At 40.9% G+C, this 18,928-nt stretch overlaps 1 protein-coding gene across 1 annotated transcript; it reads right to left on the bottom strand.

Annotated features, from left to right (window-relative positions):
• Positions 1–2,155: 2,155 nt before the first annotated feature.
• Positions 2,156–17,670, bottom strand: LOC309493758 (B-cell receptor CD22-like). Its single transcript, XM_082162984.1, has 7 exons — positions 17,603–17,670; positions 12,080–12,424; positions 11,733–11,981; positions 11,403–11,645; positions 11,229–11,319; positions 10,966–11,059; positions 2,156–3,568 (listed from the first exon to the last, which is right to left on the bottom strand). Exons 1-7 carry the CDS (start codon positions 17,664–17,666, stop codon positions 3,548–3,550), a joined length of 1,107 nt encoding a protein of 368 aa, XP_082019110.1. The 5' UTR covers positions 17,667–17,670; the 3' UTR covers positions 2,156–3,547.
• Positions 17,671–18,928: the final 1,258 nt, after the last annotated feature.

Here is an 18,928-nt window from a genome sequence, read left to right as displayed (position 1 = left end):
CAGGATCTCAGTTTTCCTCCAAAATTAATTAAGTTAATCATTTGTCGTTTTTGTGGTGGGATATGCACTGATTTATTTTTTCTTTTATTTTCTTTTATTCATTTTGTTGCACAGTTACTGTTGTCGAGAAACAAGCATTAAAGTTTCAATTAGTTATGTCAGTTATTTCAAATGTTAATCTTGTTGTCAGAGAGCATTACAAACAAATCCAAATCCAAATTCACTGACTGTGAGTCTGAGCAGTGACTCGTACAGACATAAATCACTCAGATGTAGTTCTCAGTGTGTTTGTTTGCTCAACAGGTTTAAAGTGTGCACTTCATTATCATTTAGTGGAGTGAGTCACAAATCTCATCCCTAATTAAAAGTGGGTTATTGATATTAATAATCTCAAATTATTGTCACCGTCAACATTGCCATGATTCAAATCAGATGTTCCAATTTTTTACTTTTAAAAAAAATATTTCACATGAAGAACTTTTAGACACAATGACAGAATCATATTAAGACATGCAGTGACATGAACACTTAATATATAATATGACAGAAATAATCATCAATGGAGTCAAATAGTTTACTCTGAATAAGATCAGTGATTCGGGACACTACATGATCTTTATCATCAACAAGCTTTATTTTACTGTTTTGTCCAAGCACAGTTACAGTAGACAACAAAACAAACAAACAAAACAATATTCTAATGTTAAAAAGCTGTCAAACTGGCTAACAAAAGTAAACACTGATCACAATACTGGTGACATTAAACTAAACTATTATTTTCAATAAAGCATCATCATCTAAAGCTCTGTTAATTCTTCAGTGAGTATGGTGAGGCTGCAGACCTGGAGCCGAGAGATTTCCAGTTTTACGGCCCTGTTGTTCCTGATGCGTCCAGTAGGGGGAGGCTGTACAGTAAACGACACGAACTGAGGTATGTTAAATAATCTGCTAAATGTATTGTTGTTTAACAATGATACAACATTTATTATTTATAAATGATTAGCTAAGGGTAGACATCAGTTCATTTCTATATGTTAATAGATGGGTCTACTAGATATGGCAATATATATGGTATAATTTTTGTTCCCTTGCATTAAAACACTCCACATGGTGTCTGGGGCAATATTACAGTAGATATTGGAAATGTGTGATTTATTTCTTATAAATGAGATGATCTAATTATCTCATTTATATCTTAATTTACATTTTTCTTAAAATAATAAAAATATAATTCTATCCAACTTTTGCTTCTTTTTTTCTTTTTTATCAGTGAGCGAGAGCACTTTGACGGGATAGAAAAACAGTTAAAGAAGAGTGGCAAGCCATAGGGGGTCATCATAATTCATAAATAGTGTTAATAAATAACTTTTTGTGAACAACAATATTGTCTCTTTCTTCTAAATGGCCCTTGGAATTTTAGAAAAGGGATAAATTGTGTTTGTCTTCATAAAATGCTGTAGGACACTGTTGTATAACGACCAATAGAGAATATTACAGCAGATATTTCATCGAGGATCCATATGATTACACGGTGCTGTATGTCTAATGAGCTAAATATGGTTAATATCTAAATGTAACTTTATATAAATTACACAACAACATATATCACTCAGTCTCCTGTATATAAAAACCTATGTTGAATATAATTATTCTACAGTAGGTCATATATCATTACTTGTCATCTGATCCAACTATGTGTGTTATTAATTTTTCAATTAACAAAAACAAATAGTCTTCTGTAGGCAGAGGTGGAGAGTCCAGGGGTCAGAAAGTAAAAGTCCTGCCATATGTTTATTCCACCCATGAACTCACACAGCAAAAACTCCAGTGTTAAATGAACTCTCCTGGGAGTTTATTTGGCTCCAGACTCAAGAGTGTTAAAGGTAATGAGCTAATTAAGTGATTGATTGAGTGATGATTGAACATTATTGAAGACACCTGATGTTAACAAGCAGAATCACTGAAGGAGAAAAATCACAATTTTAGTCACCATTATGGAGATCGGTGTTCGATTTAGTTGGGCAGTTGACCTTCAAATTATTATCTTTAGATTTTTTTGGCTGTTGATCTGAGTTATTACAGCCAGATGAACAAAAAGAAAAGTTGATCAGGTGGTGTTGGTTATATTTTAACATAATCATAATTTTTTCATTACAACATCACAGTGATTCTACAGATTAAGATCCAGATTTTTCAATATAATTCAAATTATTTCTTAAAAGTTGTTCTGATAAAGAAAAAGAACATCTTTCTTTAAGGCACACACAGACATCAAGATTCAGTGTATGAATCTCAACAATGGTGACAAAAAGAATATTCAATTAGGAAAACAAGACAATTCAGATCATAATTTATTCATACCGCAATGCATGATGGGAGCCATGGATGAGTTTTGATTGGTGGCACCCAGAATGCACTGCAACATGCTTTATTATTGTCACCATTGTTGAGAATCACAGGCTGATTCTTAGTGTCAGTGTGTCCAAATAATATAATTTTTTCAAAGTCTTTTGATCAGAACAACTTTCAAGAAATATTTCTGATTACATTGAAAATGATTAACATGGCATAGTATTAGAATCACATGCAGCTATAATTAACAAGGTAAACTTAACTCTCTAAATGAGTTTTGTGATTCAGGTCAAATTATGATTATGTCAAAACATAACCAACACCACCTGATCAACGTTTCTCTTTGTTCATCTGAGAGTTATAACCCAGATACAACAGCCAAACAAAATCTAAAGTTATTAGTTTAAGGGTCAAGAGCCCAACTAAAGCAAACACTGATCACCATAATGGCAACTTAAAAAATAGATTTTCTCCTTCAGTGATTCTGCTTGTTAACATCAGATGTCTTCAATAATGATCAATCATCACTCAATTAATCACTTAATTATCTCATTAACTTTAACACTCTTGAGTCTGGAGCCAAATAAACTCACAGGAGAGTTCATTTAACACTGGAGTTTTTGCTGTGTGAGTTCATGGGTGGAATAAATATATGGCAGGACTTTTACTTTCTGACCCCTGGATTCTCCACCTCTGTCTGTAGGCTGAGTGAAGAGAGTGAAGCCCAACTGAATATCTACAGATATTTTAATCCGTAGTGCAGATCATTCAACTGTCTATCGTTACACTGTAACGTTTATATTTAAATGAACAAAAAACACTAAATTAGTCAAAGTCTATGGACAGGACGGTTATTAATGTGTACGTTTCGAGCGTCGATTTAATGATGTTATTTTGTCGTATATCCCCCTACTGGACACATCAGGAACAACAGGGGCGTAAAACTGTATATCTACCGGCTCCAGGTCTGCAGTCTATATATAAGAAACAATGACTGTCACTCTCTCACAAAGGGTCAAATAGAACGAATGAGTCTTAATGTGGGTGATGAACCTGTTTGTATTGGTTGTGGTCTGAACAGAGGGGGAAATTATTCCACAACTATACAATAATCCATTTTCTGGTCTAGACTGATATCTGAACACAGGCTTCTGTCACTCATTTGACGCTGCTGTAGATCACTGATGAATCTTCTTCAATCTGAACAGTTGATCGCCTAAACAATCAAAACAAACAGGAGCACAACAATATTATAGCTGATATAACATGTGCTGGTTGAGCTGGTGCTGGTAAAGCTGCACTGGTTAAACTGGTACTGGTTATGATGCTGCTGGTTAAATTGGTACTGGTTAAGTTGGTGCTGGTTAAGTTAGAACTGGTTTAGTTGGTACTGGTTAAATTGGCGCTGGTTAGGTTGTTACTGGTTAAGCTGGTGTTGGTTAAGTTGGTCATTGGCTGAATCCGGTTCAGAAAGAGGCTTGTTGATTGCAGGAGAAGAAAAGGACAGAATGAGTATCAGAAGTGAAATAATCAAACTGATTGTAAATGTACTAATGATTATCACATTATTAGAAAATAAATCTATATTAATACTGTAACTATATCAGAAATTTTAACAACACCATGTAAAAAAATAAGTGTTCTCTTACGAGAGGTCTCTCGTACTTGCGTAAGATATCTTACGCTAGGGGAAAACCTCTTTTCCTCGAGATATTGAAGCCAAAAATTATCCTTAATTTTGCAATAATGTAAAACGCATTGCAGCAGCATGCAGACATGGGCGAGACAGCTCGCGCGCCCATTGGCTGCTCTGCGGCAACTGCACCAGCCTATCGATAGAGGCTCCTCATGACGTCAGAACCAATGAGGGCGCTTCGCGCCCATTACGTCATGTCCCGCCGAAATCGGGTGGGGCCAGGGCTATAAATACGGCCCAGAGAGGCTGGTTTGGTCAGTTTTTCATCTCTTCAGCGGGCCTTCGCATCGCTGGATCCTGAGAGGAAGCCGCGCCGTCTGAGTCAAGCACCCAGCGGGATTAGTGCATCTGAAGCTGCTGGTCGACATCTCGCCGCCTTCAGTCGCCGTTTCTGCTGACGCTTTCCGGCGTACATATCCTTTTCTCTGCTACTGTGTTTTGTGTATGTGTGTGTGTTCTTTTTCAAGACGCCCCTTTCCCCCCCAACCCGCAAAGCTCGCCGGTGCGCCTGCTTGCCTTGCCTGCTTGGAGGATGATACCTGCTCTCCCTCTGTTCGAGCCGCGCAAACCGCGCCGTTCACAGGGGATGTCAGGAGCGGACGGTCACGGGGCTAGCTTTCTCTCTCCCTCTGTTCGAGCCGCGCAAAATGCGCCGTTCACAGGGGAGGCTGGAAGCGGACGGTCGGGGTTAGTTTTTCTTTACGTACAAGAAAGCTACCCTGCCTCTGCGCCCCATTCACACGTCAATCACCAGCGAAAGGAGAAAATAGTGTTTTAGTCCCGCCGAGGCTGGACTGACCTGAAATTTCTCACACATTTCTCAGTTCCCTGATCAGGCGACTGGAAATATAAATATTGCAGCGCCGGCAAGCAAACGCCGAAGAAAACATGTTGACGCTCTTATATGCTCGTGCATCTGAAAGCCTTTGTGTTCCCCCCTGTGGCTCAGTGGCGGAATCTTTGGTTTTTCACACGAGAGACCGGTGTTCGAATCTCGGTCTAACGGCAGATTAATTATGCCTCCAATGCTTCGCTCTGTCAGTTCCCTGAAAGGCGACTACAGATGTGCATTTTGCAGCCAACGAGCGTGTTGTACAACCCGCTCGCCTGCACCCAAACACCGTTTCTATGGTTCCCGTGCGTCACTGGCGAAAGGAGAAAAGAGTGTTAATGTCCCGCTGCGGCCGGGCCGAATTCTATTTCTCATTCCCCTCTGAAGTTCGGGCGACTGGAAATGTCATACTGCAGTGAGCGAGCCTGTTGTAATGCACGCACGCCTGCAAACAAAGGCCAGCATGTTGACGCTCTCTGTTTCTATGGCAACTTCTCGCTCGTTCAGTTCCAGTAAATGCGACTGTTCCAGTGTATTCTGCAGTAAACAAGTCGGCGACACAGCCCGCTTGCCTGCACACAAACGCCGCTTTACGGCTACCCAGATAAATCCCATAGAGTGTATTTTCTGGTGTTCCAGCCACGGCCGATGGTGTTATGAGTGTAGACAAAATGGCCACTGCCTGCCCAGTGCTCATTCCTACACAGAAACACAGGTTTCTCTGATAATACTCGCGCTATATAAAAGCCTTTGTGTCTTCCCCTGTGGCCCAGTGGCAGATTCTCAGGTTTTCACGCGAGAGACCCATGTTCGATCCCAGATCTACCGGCAAAAAAAATAAAATATTTTTTTGCCGTCAATGCTCGCTCTGTCAGTTCCCTGAAAAGGCGACTGCAGATGTGTATTTTTGCAGCCAACGAGCGTGTTGTACAACCCGCTCGCCTGCACCCAAGCACCGTTTCTATGGTTTCCGTGCGTCACTACCTCCATTCTCACACATTTCTCTGGAAATGTCAATATTGCAGTGGACGAGTCTATTGTAATACACGCACACCTGCAAACAAACGCCAGCATGTTGACGCTCTCTGTTTCTATGGCAACTTCTCGCTCGTTCAGTTCCAGTAAATGCGACTGTTCCAGTGTATTCTGCAGTAAACAAGTCGGCGACACAGCCAGCTTGCCTGCACACAAACGCCGCTTTACGGCTACCCAGATAAATCCCATAGAGTGTATTTTCTGGTGTTCCGGCCACGGCCGATGGTGTTATGAGTGTAGACAAAATGCCCACTGCCCAGTGCTCATTCCTACACAGAAACACAGCCCGTCGCACAGGGCTCGCGCACATGAAATCGACCCAGATCGATTGCGCATTAAATGTGGTAAATGTGCCCACTGCCCAGTGCCCACAAACACTACGTTCTGCATGTCTCAAGGTTTCTGTAAAACGAAACCAACATGCATTCGCTCTGCTCAGGTAGACAATGCTCTCAGTGTTGTAAATGTGCCCGCTATCCCACGCCCACATTCACAAATAGACATGACAGGTCTTACGGGACTCGCCCAGCCCTCCCCCTCTCGGTTGACCACCGCAGAGGAGTCGAGCGCGGGCAATCTGCCTGCTGTTATCAGCGCGCCCCCTGCCTCAAATGTCATAAGCGCGACGCTTATGTTGCAGCACACTGAAGCCCCTCTGTCGCTGAGCGACCAGAGCGCGCTTCGCATTCAACCCCTAGCCATTCGTGCAAACGCATGGGCAAGGCTACCCGGGGTTTCGAAGTGGGTGCTAGACATTATAGAAAGAGGCTATTCGCTACAGTTCGGTCGATGCCCGCAACGCAAAGCGGCGCGAATCGATACTACGGTGAAAAAGGAAGTAGCACACCTACTTCGGGCCGAAATAGCGAAGTTACTGAGCAAAGGGGCTATAGAACCCCTATCACAAGCTCAGAGCGAAGGGGGCATGTACAGCAGATATTTTCTGGTACCCAAAAAAAAAAAAAGAAGGGGGTCTCAGACCCATTTTAGATCTAAGACGACTAAACAAAGCACTTCTGAAACGACGGTTCAGAATGCTCACGACCAAGAAAATCCTATCGCAAATTTGCCAAGGGGACTGGTTCATGTCGATAGATCTGAAAGACGCTTATTTTCAAATACAAATAGCGTCACGTCACAGGCGATTTTTGAGATTCGCCTTCGAGGGCCAGGCATATCAGTACACAGTCCTGCCATTCGGCCTATCCCTGGCACCTCGCGTATTCACGATGTGCATGGATGCAGCGCTCGCACCCCTCAGGCTCCGAGGCATACGAGTGCTGAATTATTTGGACGATTGGCTGGTTCTAGCTCGATCACAGTCGGAGCTCATAGAACACAGGACCATATTACTCGATCACCTCGAGAATTTAGGTCTCACAGTCAATTGGGCAAAGAGTTCACTGTCTCCCAGTCAGAAAATATATTTTCTGGGCACAGATCTGGACTCGCTGTCTATGACAGCACAGCTGTCGCCGCAGCGCAGACTAAGTATTCAGCGCATGACAGAGATTTTTCGCCACGGCGCTTTAGTCCCGCTCAAAAAGTTTCAAAGGATGCTGGGTCTCATGGCTTCAGCATCCTCAGTGCTTCAGCTGGGTCTGCTTCGCATGCGCCCGCTGCAGTATTGGTTGAAAGCGCGCGCCGCGCAGAGCTTGGACCTCCGGTCTCGCGCGCCTCAAGGTCGATCAGAAATGCGTCGCAGCTCTGAAACCTTGGACAGTGACCGACTGGTACCGGTCAGGTGTAAGCCTGGGGACTTCCTCGAGTGTGAAGGTGGTGTCTACGGACGCCTCAACCTCGGGATGGGGAGCGCTGCTCGAGGGCAGACCGTTATTCAGCCAGTGGTCGGAACGGGAAAAGCTTATGCATATAAACTGCCTGAAAATGATGGCAGTCGACAACGCGCTGAGGCGCTTTTTGTCCCCAGATAAAAAGACACCACGTCTTGGTCCGTTCGGACAACATGTCAGTGGTGGCTTATATAAATCACCAAGGAGGTATCAGATCCAGAATCCTTCACAGGCTGACGGAACGCCTCCTGGTCTGGGCTCAGCACAATCTGCGCTCGCTCAGGGCAGCGCATGTGCCCGGCCATCTGAATGTGGGACCAGACAGACTGTCCAGAAACAATCTGCCGACAAGAGAATGGTCTTTACATCCACAGACAGTCAAAATGCTATGGAGGACATTTGGCAGAGCGGAAATAGACCTATTTGCGTCTCAAGAGAACGCTCATTGTCAGGAATTCTTCTCCAAGAGCAGGGATGCGCTGGCTCACGTCTGGCCCCGCTGCCGACTCTATGTGTTTCCCCCTGTCACGCTCCTACCCCAGGTGTTAGAGCGAATCAGGGAGAGCGGATGCCCAGTGCAACTCGTCGCCCCATTTTTGACAAACCAAGTCTGGTTTCCAGTCCTGATGCAGCTGACGAGTACCGCCCCGTGGCCGATACCGGTGAGGAGGGATCTCCTCTCGCAGGCGAACGGCTCGATCTGGCATCCTCGCCCGGAGCTTTGGTCCCTACATGTGTGGGCCATCAACGGGTACCCGTTAACCTCCCAGCGGGAGTGTTAAACACGATCACGCAGGCTAGAGCTCCATCTACGAGGCGGCTCTATTCCTCAAAATGGTCTGTGTTCACTAGCTGGTGTACAGCGAGTGGCACTTCACCCTCACGCTGTGGGGTGCCGGAGGTTCTCTCCTTTTTACAAGAGCTTCTGGATAAGGGCAGAACCCCATCCACGCTCAAAGTTTATGTGGCGGCCATAGCAGCGTTCGCTGAACCACCGCTTGGCCAGTCATTAGGAAGGAACGATCTGGTCATTCGCTTCCTTAGAGTAGCTAAGAGGCTGAACCCTCCCAGACCACCCTCAGTTCCCGTTTGGGACCTTTCCACGGTTCTGGAAGCCATGAAAGGTGCCCCATTCGAGCCAATACAGTCAATAGACCTGAAACTCTTGTCTTTCAAAACAGTGTTTCTTCTGGCTCTCGCTTCAGTGAAGCGCATAGGGGATTTGCAAGCGCTCTCAGTGAGCGCGACGTGTATGGAGTTTGGGCCGAATGACTCGAGAGTCATACTCAAACCAAAGCACGGATATGTTCCTAAATCCCTCAATACACCGTTTAGGGCACAGGTGATCTCCCTGTCGGCCCTGCCGGTATCTGAAGAGGAAGGGGACGCAGGCTTCCTTTGCCCGGTCAGGGCGTTAAGGGCCTATGTGTCTCGCTCATCTGTTTTCAGAGAGACAGAGCAGCTCTTTGTTTTGTTCAGCGGACGTTCTAAGGGACTAGCTGCGTCAAAACAGAGTCTATCCAGATGGATAGTTGATGCTATAGCGCTAGCTTACACATCCAGGGGCCTGCAATGCCCGATAGGTGTCAAAGCGCACTCCACAAGAGGCATGGCCTCGTCGTGGGCTTGGTCCAGTGGGATTGCCTTGCAAGATATCTGTATGGCGGCAGGCTGGGCCTCCCCGTCTACATTTATAAGGTTTTATAACCTCGAGGTTCCCGCTTTGCAAGCTAGGTTGCTCTCGGTTTAATTTTTCAGTATTGCCCGCCCGATGCTATCGGCTCGGGATGCTGAAACTGCTAGAGCGTCGATCGCGGATCGTCTGTATACTTCTGTGGGCAGTGCGTAAGTCCCCCATATTTACCAGTCCAGGCCGAGTTCGCCCTGGCTGTGTGGAACACTTGATATAACATGCTCTTATCAGAGCTCCATATTACAGGAATGATGCTATTCTAGCCCCTCTTCCCGGATTCTCTGTGAGTCCCTTGTGATTAGGCACTGTATGAGCCCCGGGCACCTGCCCTTGGGACTTTAGTGTTATGTCGCAAGCACGCACGGCGTTTTACATTGTGTTCCCCTAGCGTAAGATATCTTACGCAAGTACGAGAGACCTCTCGTAAGAGAACGTACTCGGTTACTAACGTAACCTCGGTTCTCTCTAGAAGAGGGAACGAGTACTTGCGTATCTTGCCGTGCATGCGTCATGTTCTGATTCGCTTCAGCGATGAAAAACTGACCAAACCAGCCTCTCTGGGCCGTATTTATAGCCCTGGCCCCACCCGATTTCGGCGGGACATGACGTAATGGGCGCGAAGCGCCCTCATTGGTTCTGACGTCATGAGGAGCCTCTATCGATAGGCTGGTGCAGTTGCCGCAGAGCAGCCAATGGGCGCGCGAGCTGTCTCGCCCATGTCTGCATGCTGTTGCAATGCGTTTTACATTATTGCAAAATTAAGGATAATTTTTGGCTTCAATATCTCGAGGAAAATAGGTTTTCCCCTAGCACAAGATATCTTACGCAAGTACGAGAGACCTCTTCTAGAGAGAACCGAGGTTACGTTAGTAACCGAGTACGATTTTTTTTCTTATGTCAAAAGTGATTTCTTTCTTCGTGTGTCACACCACCTGAGGGCGCTGTACATACAGTTTGAGAATCACTGGTCTAAAAAGAAAGAAATATCAGTTTATGAATGTTTTTACTGGATATTATTGATAAAGACTAAGAATTTATACAGACTAACAATTGATAATGTTAGTTTCCCGTACAGTTACAGTCTGAAACACAGATAACGGCTGATCGATTCATTCTCTGCTTTTGTGAAGTCATGTGTCATGAGCTGGGTTTGTTCTCTCTCTCTCTCTCTCTCTCTATTTTCCCACCTGTTCATTACTTTTTCGTTTGTTCCCCTTGTTCTTTGTCGGATTATTACGTGTGTCATGCCTGTGTTTTATGTTATCTCCATGAAGATTTAGCTTGTGTTATCTTGTCTAGTCTAGAGAAGTTGTGCTCGTCTTTTGTGCTTTCTCTGCCCTGTCACCCTGCTGGCCTTCTACTGTCTTCTCACTGCGGCTTTGTGGCCACTTACAAGGTCTGTGTTACTGCCCTACGCGAATTACCAGCTCTGCAAACTATCACCAAGAGTCTTCTGTTTCTGCTGACCTACTGTAAAGTTCACTGTCTTTGAGTTTATTCCAGTTCTGTGTCGTTGCACGACAGACATGCTAATTCTTCATTAAAGACTATTGCAAGAACTTGCCTTTGTACGTGGATCCTCTGTTTCTTCTGACATCATGTTCAGATTTACATCTTTCACTGTGAGATCTTCAGATTTAACACTCCTTCGTTTCTTTCTGTTATAATCACAGACATTAACAGCATATGGATAAATGTATCAATTTAAATGAAAATTTGAATGCTGTTTTTGAAGATTACTAATAAAACACAAATTAATAATTTCCTTTTACATTAGACCAAAAGTGAACTTGTACAATCACTGCAGTTTGTTTTTATTGAGCTCACATTATAAACAGGAAGATGATGATGATGATGATGATGAATAATCCTCCAGATGCCGCTGTGATCACAATCACATTCCTACCAGCAACATGAACTGAAAGAGGAAGATCATCATGATTAACTCTCCAAACTGATGAATGATGTGAAGATACAGGAGTGTGTTAATAAAAGCTTCACCTGTGACAGTTACAGCGTCTGATCTCTGAGATCCATGTTGATTGTGAGCCTGACAGTAGAAGCGTCCACTCTGTAGTGCACTGAAACTCTGTCCAGATCCAACAGCTGAGGTTTCATTCTCCTTAAACCAGCTGAAGTTCAGAGCAGGAGGGTTTGAGTCACTGATGCAGTTCAGAGTCACTGAATCTCCCTCCACTATTACACCAGATCCATTTATCAACACTGAGACGCTCCTTGGAGGATCTGAAAAGGACAAACATTTTAACCTTAAATCATGTAATTCAAACACGATCTCCTAATCTTAACAAGAATAAATGAATCTGTACTCACACGTGACATTGAGCTGAACAGCAGGAGAGATGTGAGTGTGTCCGTCTACAGCACAGCTATATCTGCCTGAATCTTCTCTTTTGACTGGATTGATGGAGAGTTTGTTACTGTATTTATTCTTAGTTAATATCTTCTGTGAGTTTCTGTACCAGATGAATGTTGCTCTGTCAGTCAGAGCGCAGCTGCTTTTACATCTCAGATTGACTGAATCTCCCTCTGTCACTCTCTCAGGAGACTCCACCTGAAGATCTGAACACAACACACACATTATATCTAGTGCTGCTGTCATACACTGATTATTATTCAACATAATGCACAGAAGAAGAGATAAACCTCATCAAAGTCACCTGTGACAGTAAGATTCACTCCAGGAATACCCATATTTTTTCCATCAGGTTTATCAGTGATGAATCTGAAATAGTACATGTGTGAATCCTTCAGTGTCACATGACTCAGTCTGACGGTGCAGTTCTGCTGTTTATCTCCCAGGTACTGAAGCCTCTGACTGTATTCAGGGTCATTAGACAGATTTCGAGGATCTACACCATTCATATACTCAATGGTCCAGAACACTTTCATGATCTGATATCCAGTAGGGTATGTATAAGTGCAGTTCATTATCACTGTTGAGTCCTTTAGTGCACAGATGTGTGAAGGACTGTAACTCACACTCCAATCATCACTAGAAACCCCTGAAACACAGAATCCATCATGATGAAAATGTTGTGTTATAAATTACAACAGACCATGAAAACAGCCTTAATGCGCTGATTCTTGATGCCTGTGCGTGTCTGAATGTTGTTCATGCAATTGTTTTTAAAGTAAAAAATTGGACGATCTGATCTGATTCATGGCAATATTAACAATGAAAAATCTGAGATTATTAACAACCCACTTTTAATCAGGGATGAGATTTGTGACTCACTTCACTAAATGATAATGACAATTATTTGACCTGATCATCTTTGTTTTTGGCTTCATTACCAACAAATAATATGTTTACACTTTACAAAAAACACAAACTAACATGAAAACGTCAGGAGTCAAGAGCCCAACTAATGCAAACACTGATCACCATAATGACAAAACTATTATTTTCAATAAAACTTTAAAATAACTTTTCAAAACTTCAACATCTAAGCCTCTGTTAATTCAGAGCTTCTGTAGACGTCTGACAGAAATAAAGTCAATCAAATTTCAAATGATCCCATGATTTATTCACCCTTAAGCCATCCTCAACATCCTGGCTCTATAGTGAATAGCGCTCCTGATTCTGAAGTCCATAAAAGTGCATCCATCCATCATCAAAGAGCTCAGGCTCCGGGGGGATAATAAAGGCCTTCTGAAGTACAGCGATGGGTTTGTGTAATTGTATACCACAATGTCACCTGTTATGCTGAATGACAATGGCTTTGTTATCCTGTTTTCAGTAGTTTACAACATTTAAATCATGCAATTCATATTTACTTGCTGTATGAAAACGGAATAATATCATATTAAACTACTTTATGATATTTGAAGGTATTTCAAGGCACATTATCTTTATACTGTAGATGCCATTGTCTAATAAGGAGAGGGCTGCACTCTTCTCAAAGTGCCATTTTAGTCTTAAGTGCTGCGAATTCACGAAATCTACCCCTACTTTCAAACTTAAGTATAAAAGCCAGTTATCTAACTTCTTAAAGCTAAGAATCACTCTTACTCTCCCAGTTATTTAAGACAGCTGAGAAGTCTCTCAAATGGTTAGGAGTTTCCGGTAGGGGCTTGTGATGCGCTGAGGAGACCGAGACGAGGGAATCTTTCAGGAGAGGAACAATGTTTTTTAAATGTTTGACGACGAGCAGTTAATCAAACGGTATTGTTTATATATCGTGCAATTTATACGTGAAAATGGATACGCAATTTATGGTGTGTAATACCCACATACCCCCTACCAACAATCCTACCCAAGGGGTTTACAGTACGTATCATATGAACGTAAAAACTCATTTTTGTGTATAAATTTCATGATAAACACAATGCTATAGAGACGCATTTCATGAGATCAGGTTGGTATATCATAATGTATTCTCTTGAAAATTATTTAATGTCAAAAGTGTGTAAAATCCTCTTAGGAATTTCACAATTCAATGTGAATGTTTCTGATAATATTCTTAAATAAGAAAATCTCTTTTGTGGCACAGCAAATTGTCGAAGAATCATCCCTAAGACTGGCACTTAAGATTTAGTCCTACACTTCACTTAAATTACGATTGAGATGGTTGATAAGCACAGCTTTGAGTCAAGAATTTTTTTACTCTTAAGTCAATTCTTATCAATGTTCTTGTGAGTAATTCTCAGAGGCTTGATAAATACAGGTCCTGATGTTCAGAAAACAGAAACGTTTTAAAATTATTTCTTGCAAATGATGTAATGTCATGATATCAATTTGCGAAAGAGATCTGATGTTGATGATTTTAAGGAAGTTTTTATAGATTTTTGCACAATGCTTCAGAAATGTTTTGTAATTAATGGCTTTGTTTGAAATGTTTAGTGCTGACTTAATCCTACATGAATGAAATTGAACCTCTTGCTTCAGATAAACTTTGCATGGTAAAACCCATGTTCTTTATGTGTGTGGCGTAAGGATAATCTTTCTCCCGCTCTAGTACACTCTAAAAAGTTTAACTATGATTTACTTATTTTTTTTGTGTGTGAAATTTTACACTAAAATATTTTAAACATTTACACTAAAAAAAAAATTAGTAAATTTTAAAGCTGTGAAATCAATGAAATATAGTATATGAATTGAGTAAAAAAAAAAAAAAAAAAAAAAAAAGTAAATCTGAGTAACTGCATCTGGTACATTAACAAATAAAATTGAGTAGAAATAATTTAACATTTAAAAAACAATATTTATGAGTAATATTAACTGTTTTTATTTCCTTTAAACCTTTGTAAAATAGTATTCCATACAACCACCAGTATACATGACATTGGCCTTTATTGTCGATGAGCAATACAGCAAATTTTACACTGTTTTAACATGTACAATATTGCCTACATTTAAACTCATTTAACAAACATTTTAGAAGTAAAAATGAACAGGCGCGACTCTCGTTTAAGTGTCGAATTACGTCTCTGTATGTTGTTTTGCATTAAATAAAATGATTTAAAGCACAGTAATGATTTTATAGATAAAATAAAACACAGACAAACCTGAATTTCAAACTACGAATTTTAAGCTGTACCTGTGATGCATCAAATATGTGGTATTAAAAATAAAATAATGCCATTTTTGTCTAGGTAGTTATATGGACATGTAACCTTGTGATTATGAAAAATGAAAATATGAAAAAAGAAAATATTTTCTAAAATACACAGTGTTATGAATGACATTTTACTAGGGTACATTTATATCAATCACAATAAAAATTAATTATTGGCTATATTCTTGAATATAACTAATTTTAAGGGCATAAGTAAGACTCCTATGAACATAGAAAAAAGCCTTTTAGGGAATTGTAATTGCCGTTTTATTTTTTGCTACTTTGAAAACTTTATACATCTTTGACCCTTAAACCTTTTTAAACTAAAATAGCTTCCGGCAGACGGCCCTACGCAAATCGACTTACACCAAAAGAGTAACACCTCTGACATGACGCAGAAGCGCAGAGGATAGAGCAAAGCAAAACACCGGTCATGATTTAGAAGTCTAAAATGATAAATTTTAAACAGAAATATCGTAAAATTTTGCTATAAGAGAAGAGGAGCCCAGCCCTATTTGTTTGAATCGCAAGAGGTGTCAAAGCTTTCGCTGCTCCTACATCCTACGTCATACATTGCTTCAGAAGTCACTCATTTGATGCAAGTCGACTGCCGTCTGCCGGAAGCAAGTTATTTTAGTTTATAAAGGTTTAAATATGGATATTTTTCTTACAAAAACAAATTGCCAATGCTTCGACTCAGAAGGCTTTTATTAACCCCCCGGAGCAGTAAGGATTACTTTTTGGATGGATGGATGTGCTTTTTGGGCTTCAAAATCAAGACCACCATTCACCTCAGGACCTGCTCCAAGCGGGACTCGAGCTGTCTTTTACACACTGCCTACATCTGTTACACGCCTCATAACCTGGCACTGCAGTGTAGAAGTCCGATCCTAATATCGTGCAACACAAGATTAAATTTCCCAATGAAAGACAGTAGCGGTCGGTAACTCTGGTGTATTTTGGACGGGAGCGTGTGGTCTGACAATAGACCGGCCGCTCCAGACATCCATTGACAACAGCGTATCCGCGCTTGAACTTGAAGTGAACAAAACTTTCCTGCCCTGAGCAACCTGGGAACGTTCCTATAATGTAGAATTTTAAATCAAAATTAAGTTAAAAGAAGGTTTGAGGAACATTATACCTTTTAAAAAAAACGTTCCTCTAACGTCAAGTAAACTGGACATTTGTGCCAGAACCAACACTGAATATTTGGAGAACGTTCTTATAACAAAACTCACGCCTGGAGTACCAGCTGATGCATTGATCGTCCTTCCATTTGTATTTCTTCTCAAGTCACGTTGGATCACACGAGTCTCCTTGAGATGAGACCTCGTCTCACGGTGAAAATGTTACTACAGCCGAGAGGTGTGTGGTATCACCGTCCAGATGAATCTTCTAGTATGTGCATTCGGAGGATTACAATGCTAAAATGTCTGTGTCTGTGGTTTCCCACAGTTTTAAAATCGGTTAAGATTGTGTCCCAGGCCTTACGCAGATATTAGATGACCCAACACCTGTGAAGAGATATCGCCAACTCCTGCAAGGACTTCAGATGATGCCAACTCTAAATCAACACACACAACTGCCAAGTTTCCCGTATTGTAATCATTATGATAACAACATGTAATCATTGCTTTAACATACTCATTGTTTTTGCATAAATTAATGCATGGGTTTGTTAACTGCATGATTTGTATTATCTTAGAACTGTACATTTCTTAAAAAAGTAATATTACTTTGACATAGTCAGCTCTGTTAACAGATTACTCTGAGCTGTAATGTAGACACATGCATTTTCTGTAAAGCTGCTTTGAAACAAAGTGTATTATGAAAAGCGCTTTACAAATAAATGTGAATTGAAATGAATAAAAACTCAGGAAACATAACATACATTATGAGGTTTCTTTCTACTTGAAAACATCGCCCTGTCACACCATAAATATTTTAAGCTAATCTTCTCAGGATCTTTTGACTGAGAGATAAAAATAAATTGATCTCAGTGTGAATTACTTCATCAGCTTTGATGGAGGATGATGCAGAAATAAACTCACAGAGTTTGTGTGAAACCACAGCAAAGGAAGTCATGCTGCACTATCAAATAATCAAAGACATTATAATCACTGATGATTTAAAAACTGATATTAAAATGTGAGTTTTATGGCTTTTAGTTCATGTCTATCAGCTCTGAGATCTTCTGCTAACAAAGTCCTTTGACACACAAACCTCAACAATATCTCCACATTGTCTTCTGAGAAAACAAGCCAAAAATAATCATGATCTGGCTATAGACAGATGCTTGTCCAATCAAATGCTCTGATGAGTGAGAAAGTCCCTCCCCTGAACCACCTGACACTGACTAGCAAGTAGCAAATTAGCAACTCATGTTCAAGACTGTGACGTATCCAAAAACTACTGGATATTTATAAAATAGACAAGCCCATTGACATGCCTCACCCAAACGTCATGCTTCAAAAGGAAATACATCAACATACCACAGAAAACTGCTCATTAATCATCAAATAAAAAATAAAACCTTCACTATAAACGTCAGAATAAAAGGAAAAATCGAGCAGCAACTAGTTGCTTTAGCGCCTCAGAAGTTGAAATGTAAGAGAGACTCACCGTGAATCATGAGCAGAAAGAAGATCAGAGGAAGAGGAGGAGCCATTCTGACCGACATCAGCATAACATATATCTATAATACAGCATTAAACATCACTCATAAGCTCATAAACAGTGTATGTTCATCACCCTAAACAGCTCTTAGTGTTAGTAAGATCTTTGCACATCTGAAGATTATTAATGCACAACATCAGTGTGTGTAAATGAACTGATCATTAGATGAACAGAAGATATTCCTCATGTCAGGAATCATGTGTTATATGAGCTTCATCTTTAGAAATAATCATCAGTTTCATTTAATTACGAATGGTATTGAAGCTCATCAGATCAACAGAAACCAAATGACTGACTGCATTAACACATGCACTTTTGAATCTAAAGATCGATTAGTAAATGACGCTCTTACCCGTTTCACCAACACTCATGACCAGTGACAAATGAACTAAATAAAACCAGCGTTGGGTTTTTATGTGGTCAACTCGTTATATTTAACACAGGATATGACACTTCAACCAGCGCTGATAGCGGAAGCAAAGTTTAAACATCGCAACATCAGAGACAACATTAGACTAATGTGATAAAAGTTAAACTAGTGAAAGTCATTATAATGTTTTCAAACTTATGTGCATATTTAATGCACTGTGAGGAGGAAAGGAACGTGGAGTGAGGAAGCTTCCAGAGGAGCTACAGTATGTGCAAGGAATAGTTTAATTAGGTTCATTTTAGCAAATTTCTCTTTTTAACTATTGTGTCATAACTTTTGACACAGTAGTTAAATTGTTTATTGTTTAAAAGACTGATGATGTCCGCATACTAAAGAACCAAGAAAATAATTGATTGTGCATTTGATAAATCTTGACTAATCAAAAGCAATTTGATAATAAAACAAACTTTTCAGTAATAATTAACAGAGTAATAGAATATTGAAGTTTCATCCTTATGTCTAAATGTTTTATAATATGAGATCTTCTATGATTTTCATTATCACAGTGACCATATTGTGTCACTTCTAGTGAAACTCTAAATGTGGCCATGAATGCAGTTTCCTCTGTAGGTGAGAGAGGTGTGAACAAAACTTATGCTGAGTTCACACTCCGCCTGGACTCTACGACAACGCAGTCCTGAAGTGTCAACTAGTCTCTCCCCTTTGAAGACCTCCTTCCCTTCACTTTACCTCTGTACAGATAAAATGTTGTCAAAATAATTCCAGTTCACATGTATACGAGGAAGCGATACAAAAACTTTTGAATAAAATTTTTTTAAGGCCAGACAAGTAATTTGTTGAGGTCAATTTGTAAAGAAAGATTACACGCCTGCGCACATATA

Source organism: Leuciscus leuciscus, assembly GCF_965113295.1.
Source record: "Leuciscus leuciscus genome assembly, chromosome: 3".
In the NCBI taxonomy this organism is placed as follows: Eukaryota; Metazoa; Chordata; class Actinopteri; order Cypriniformes; family Leuciscidae; genus Leuciscus; species Leuciscus leuciscus.
This window is presented reverse-complemented; position numbering and strand designations above follow the sequence as displayed.

Coding starts and splice junctions, on each gene's coding strand:
- LOC309493758 (XM_082162984.1), bottom strand. CDS start 17,666: ATGCTGATGTCGGTCAGAATGGCTCCTCCTCTTCCTCTGATCTTCTTT. Junction 11,982..12,079: donor AGTGAATCTTACTGTCACAG/GTGACTTTGATG, acceptor TGTTGTGTTCAG/ATCTTCAGGTGGAGTCTCCT. Junction 11,646..11,732: donor TGTTCAGCTCAATGTCACGT/GTGAGTACAGAT, acceptor TGTCCTTTTCAG/ATCCTCCAAGGAGCGTCTCA.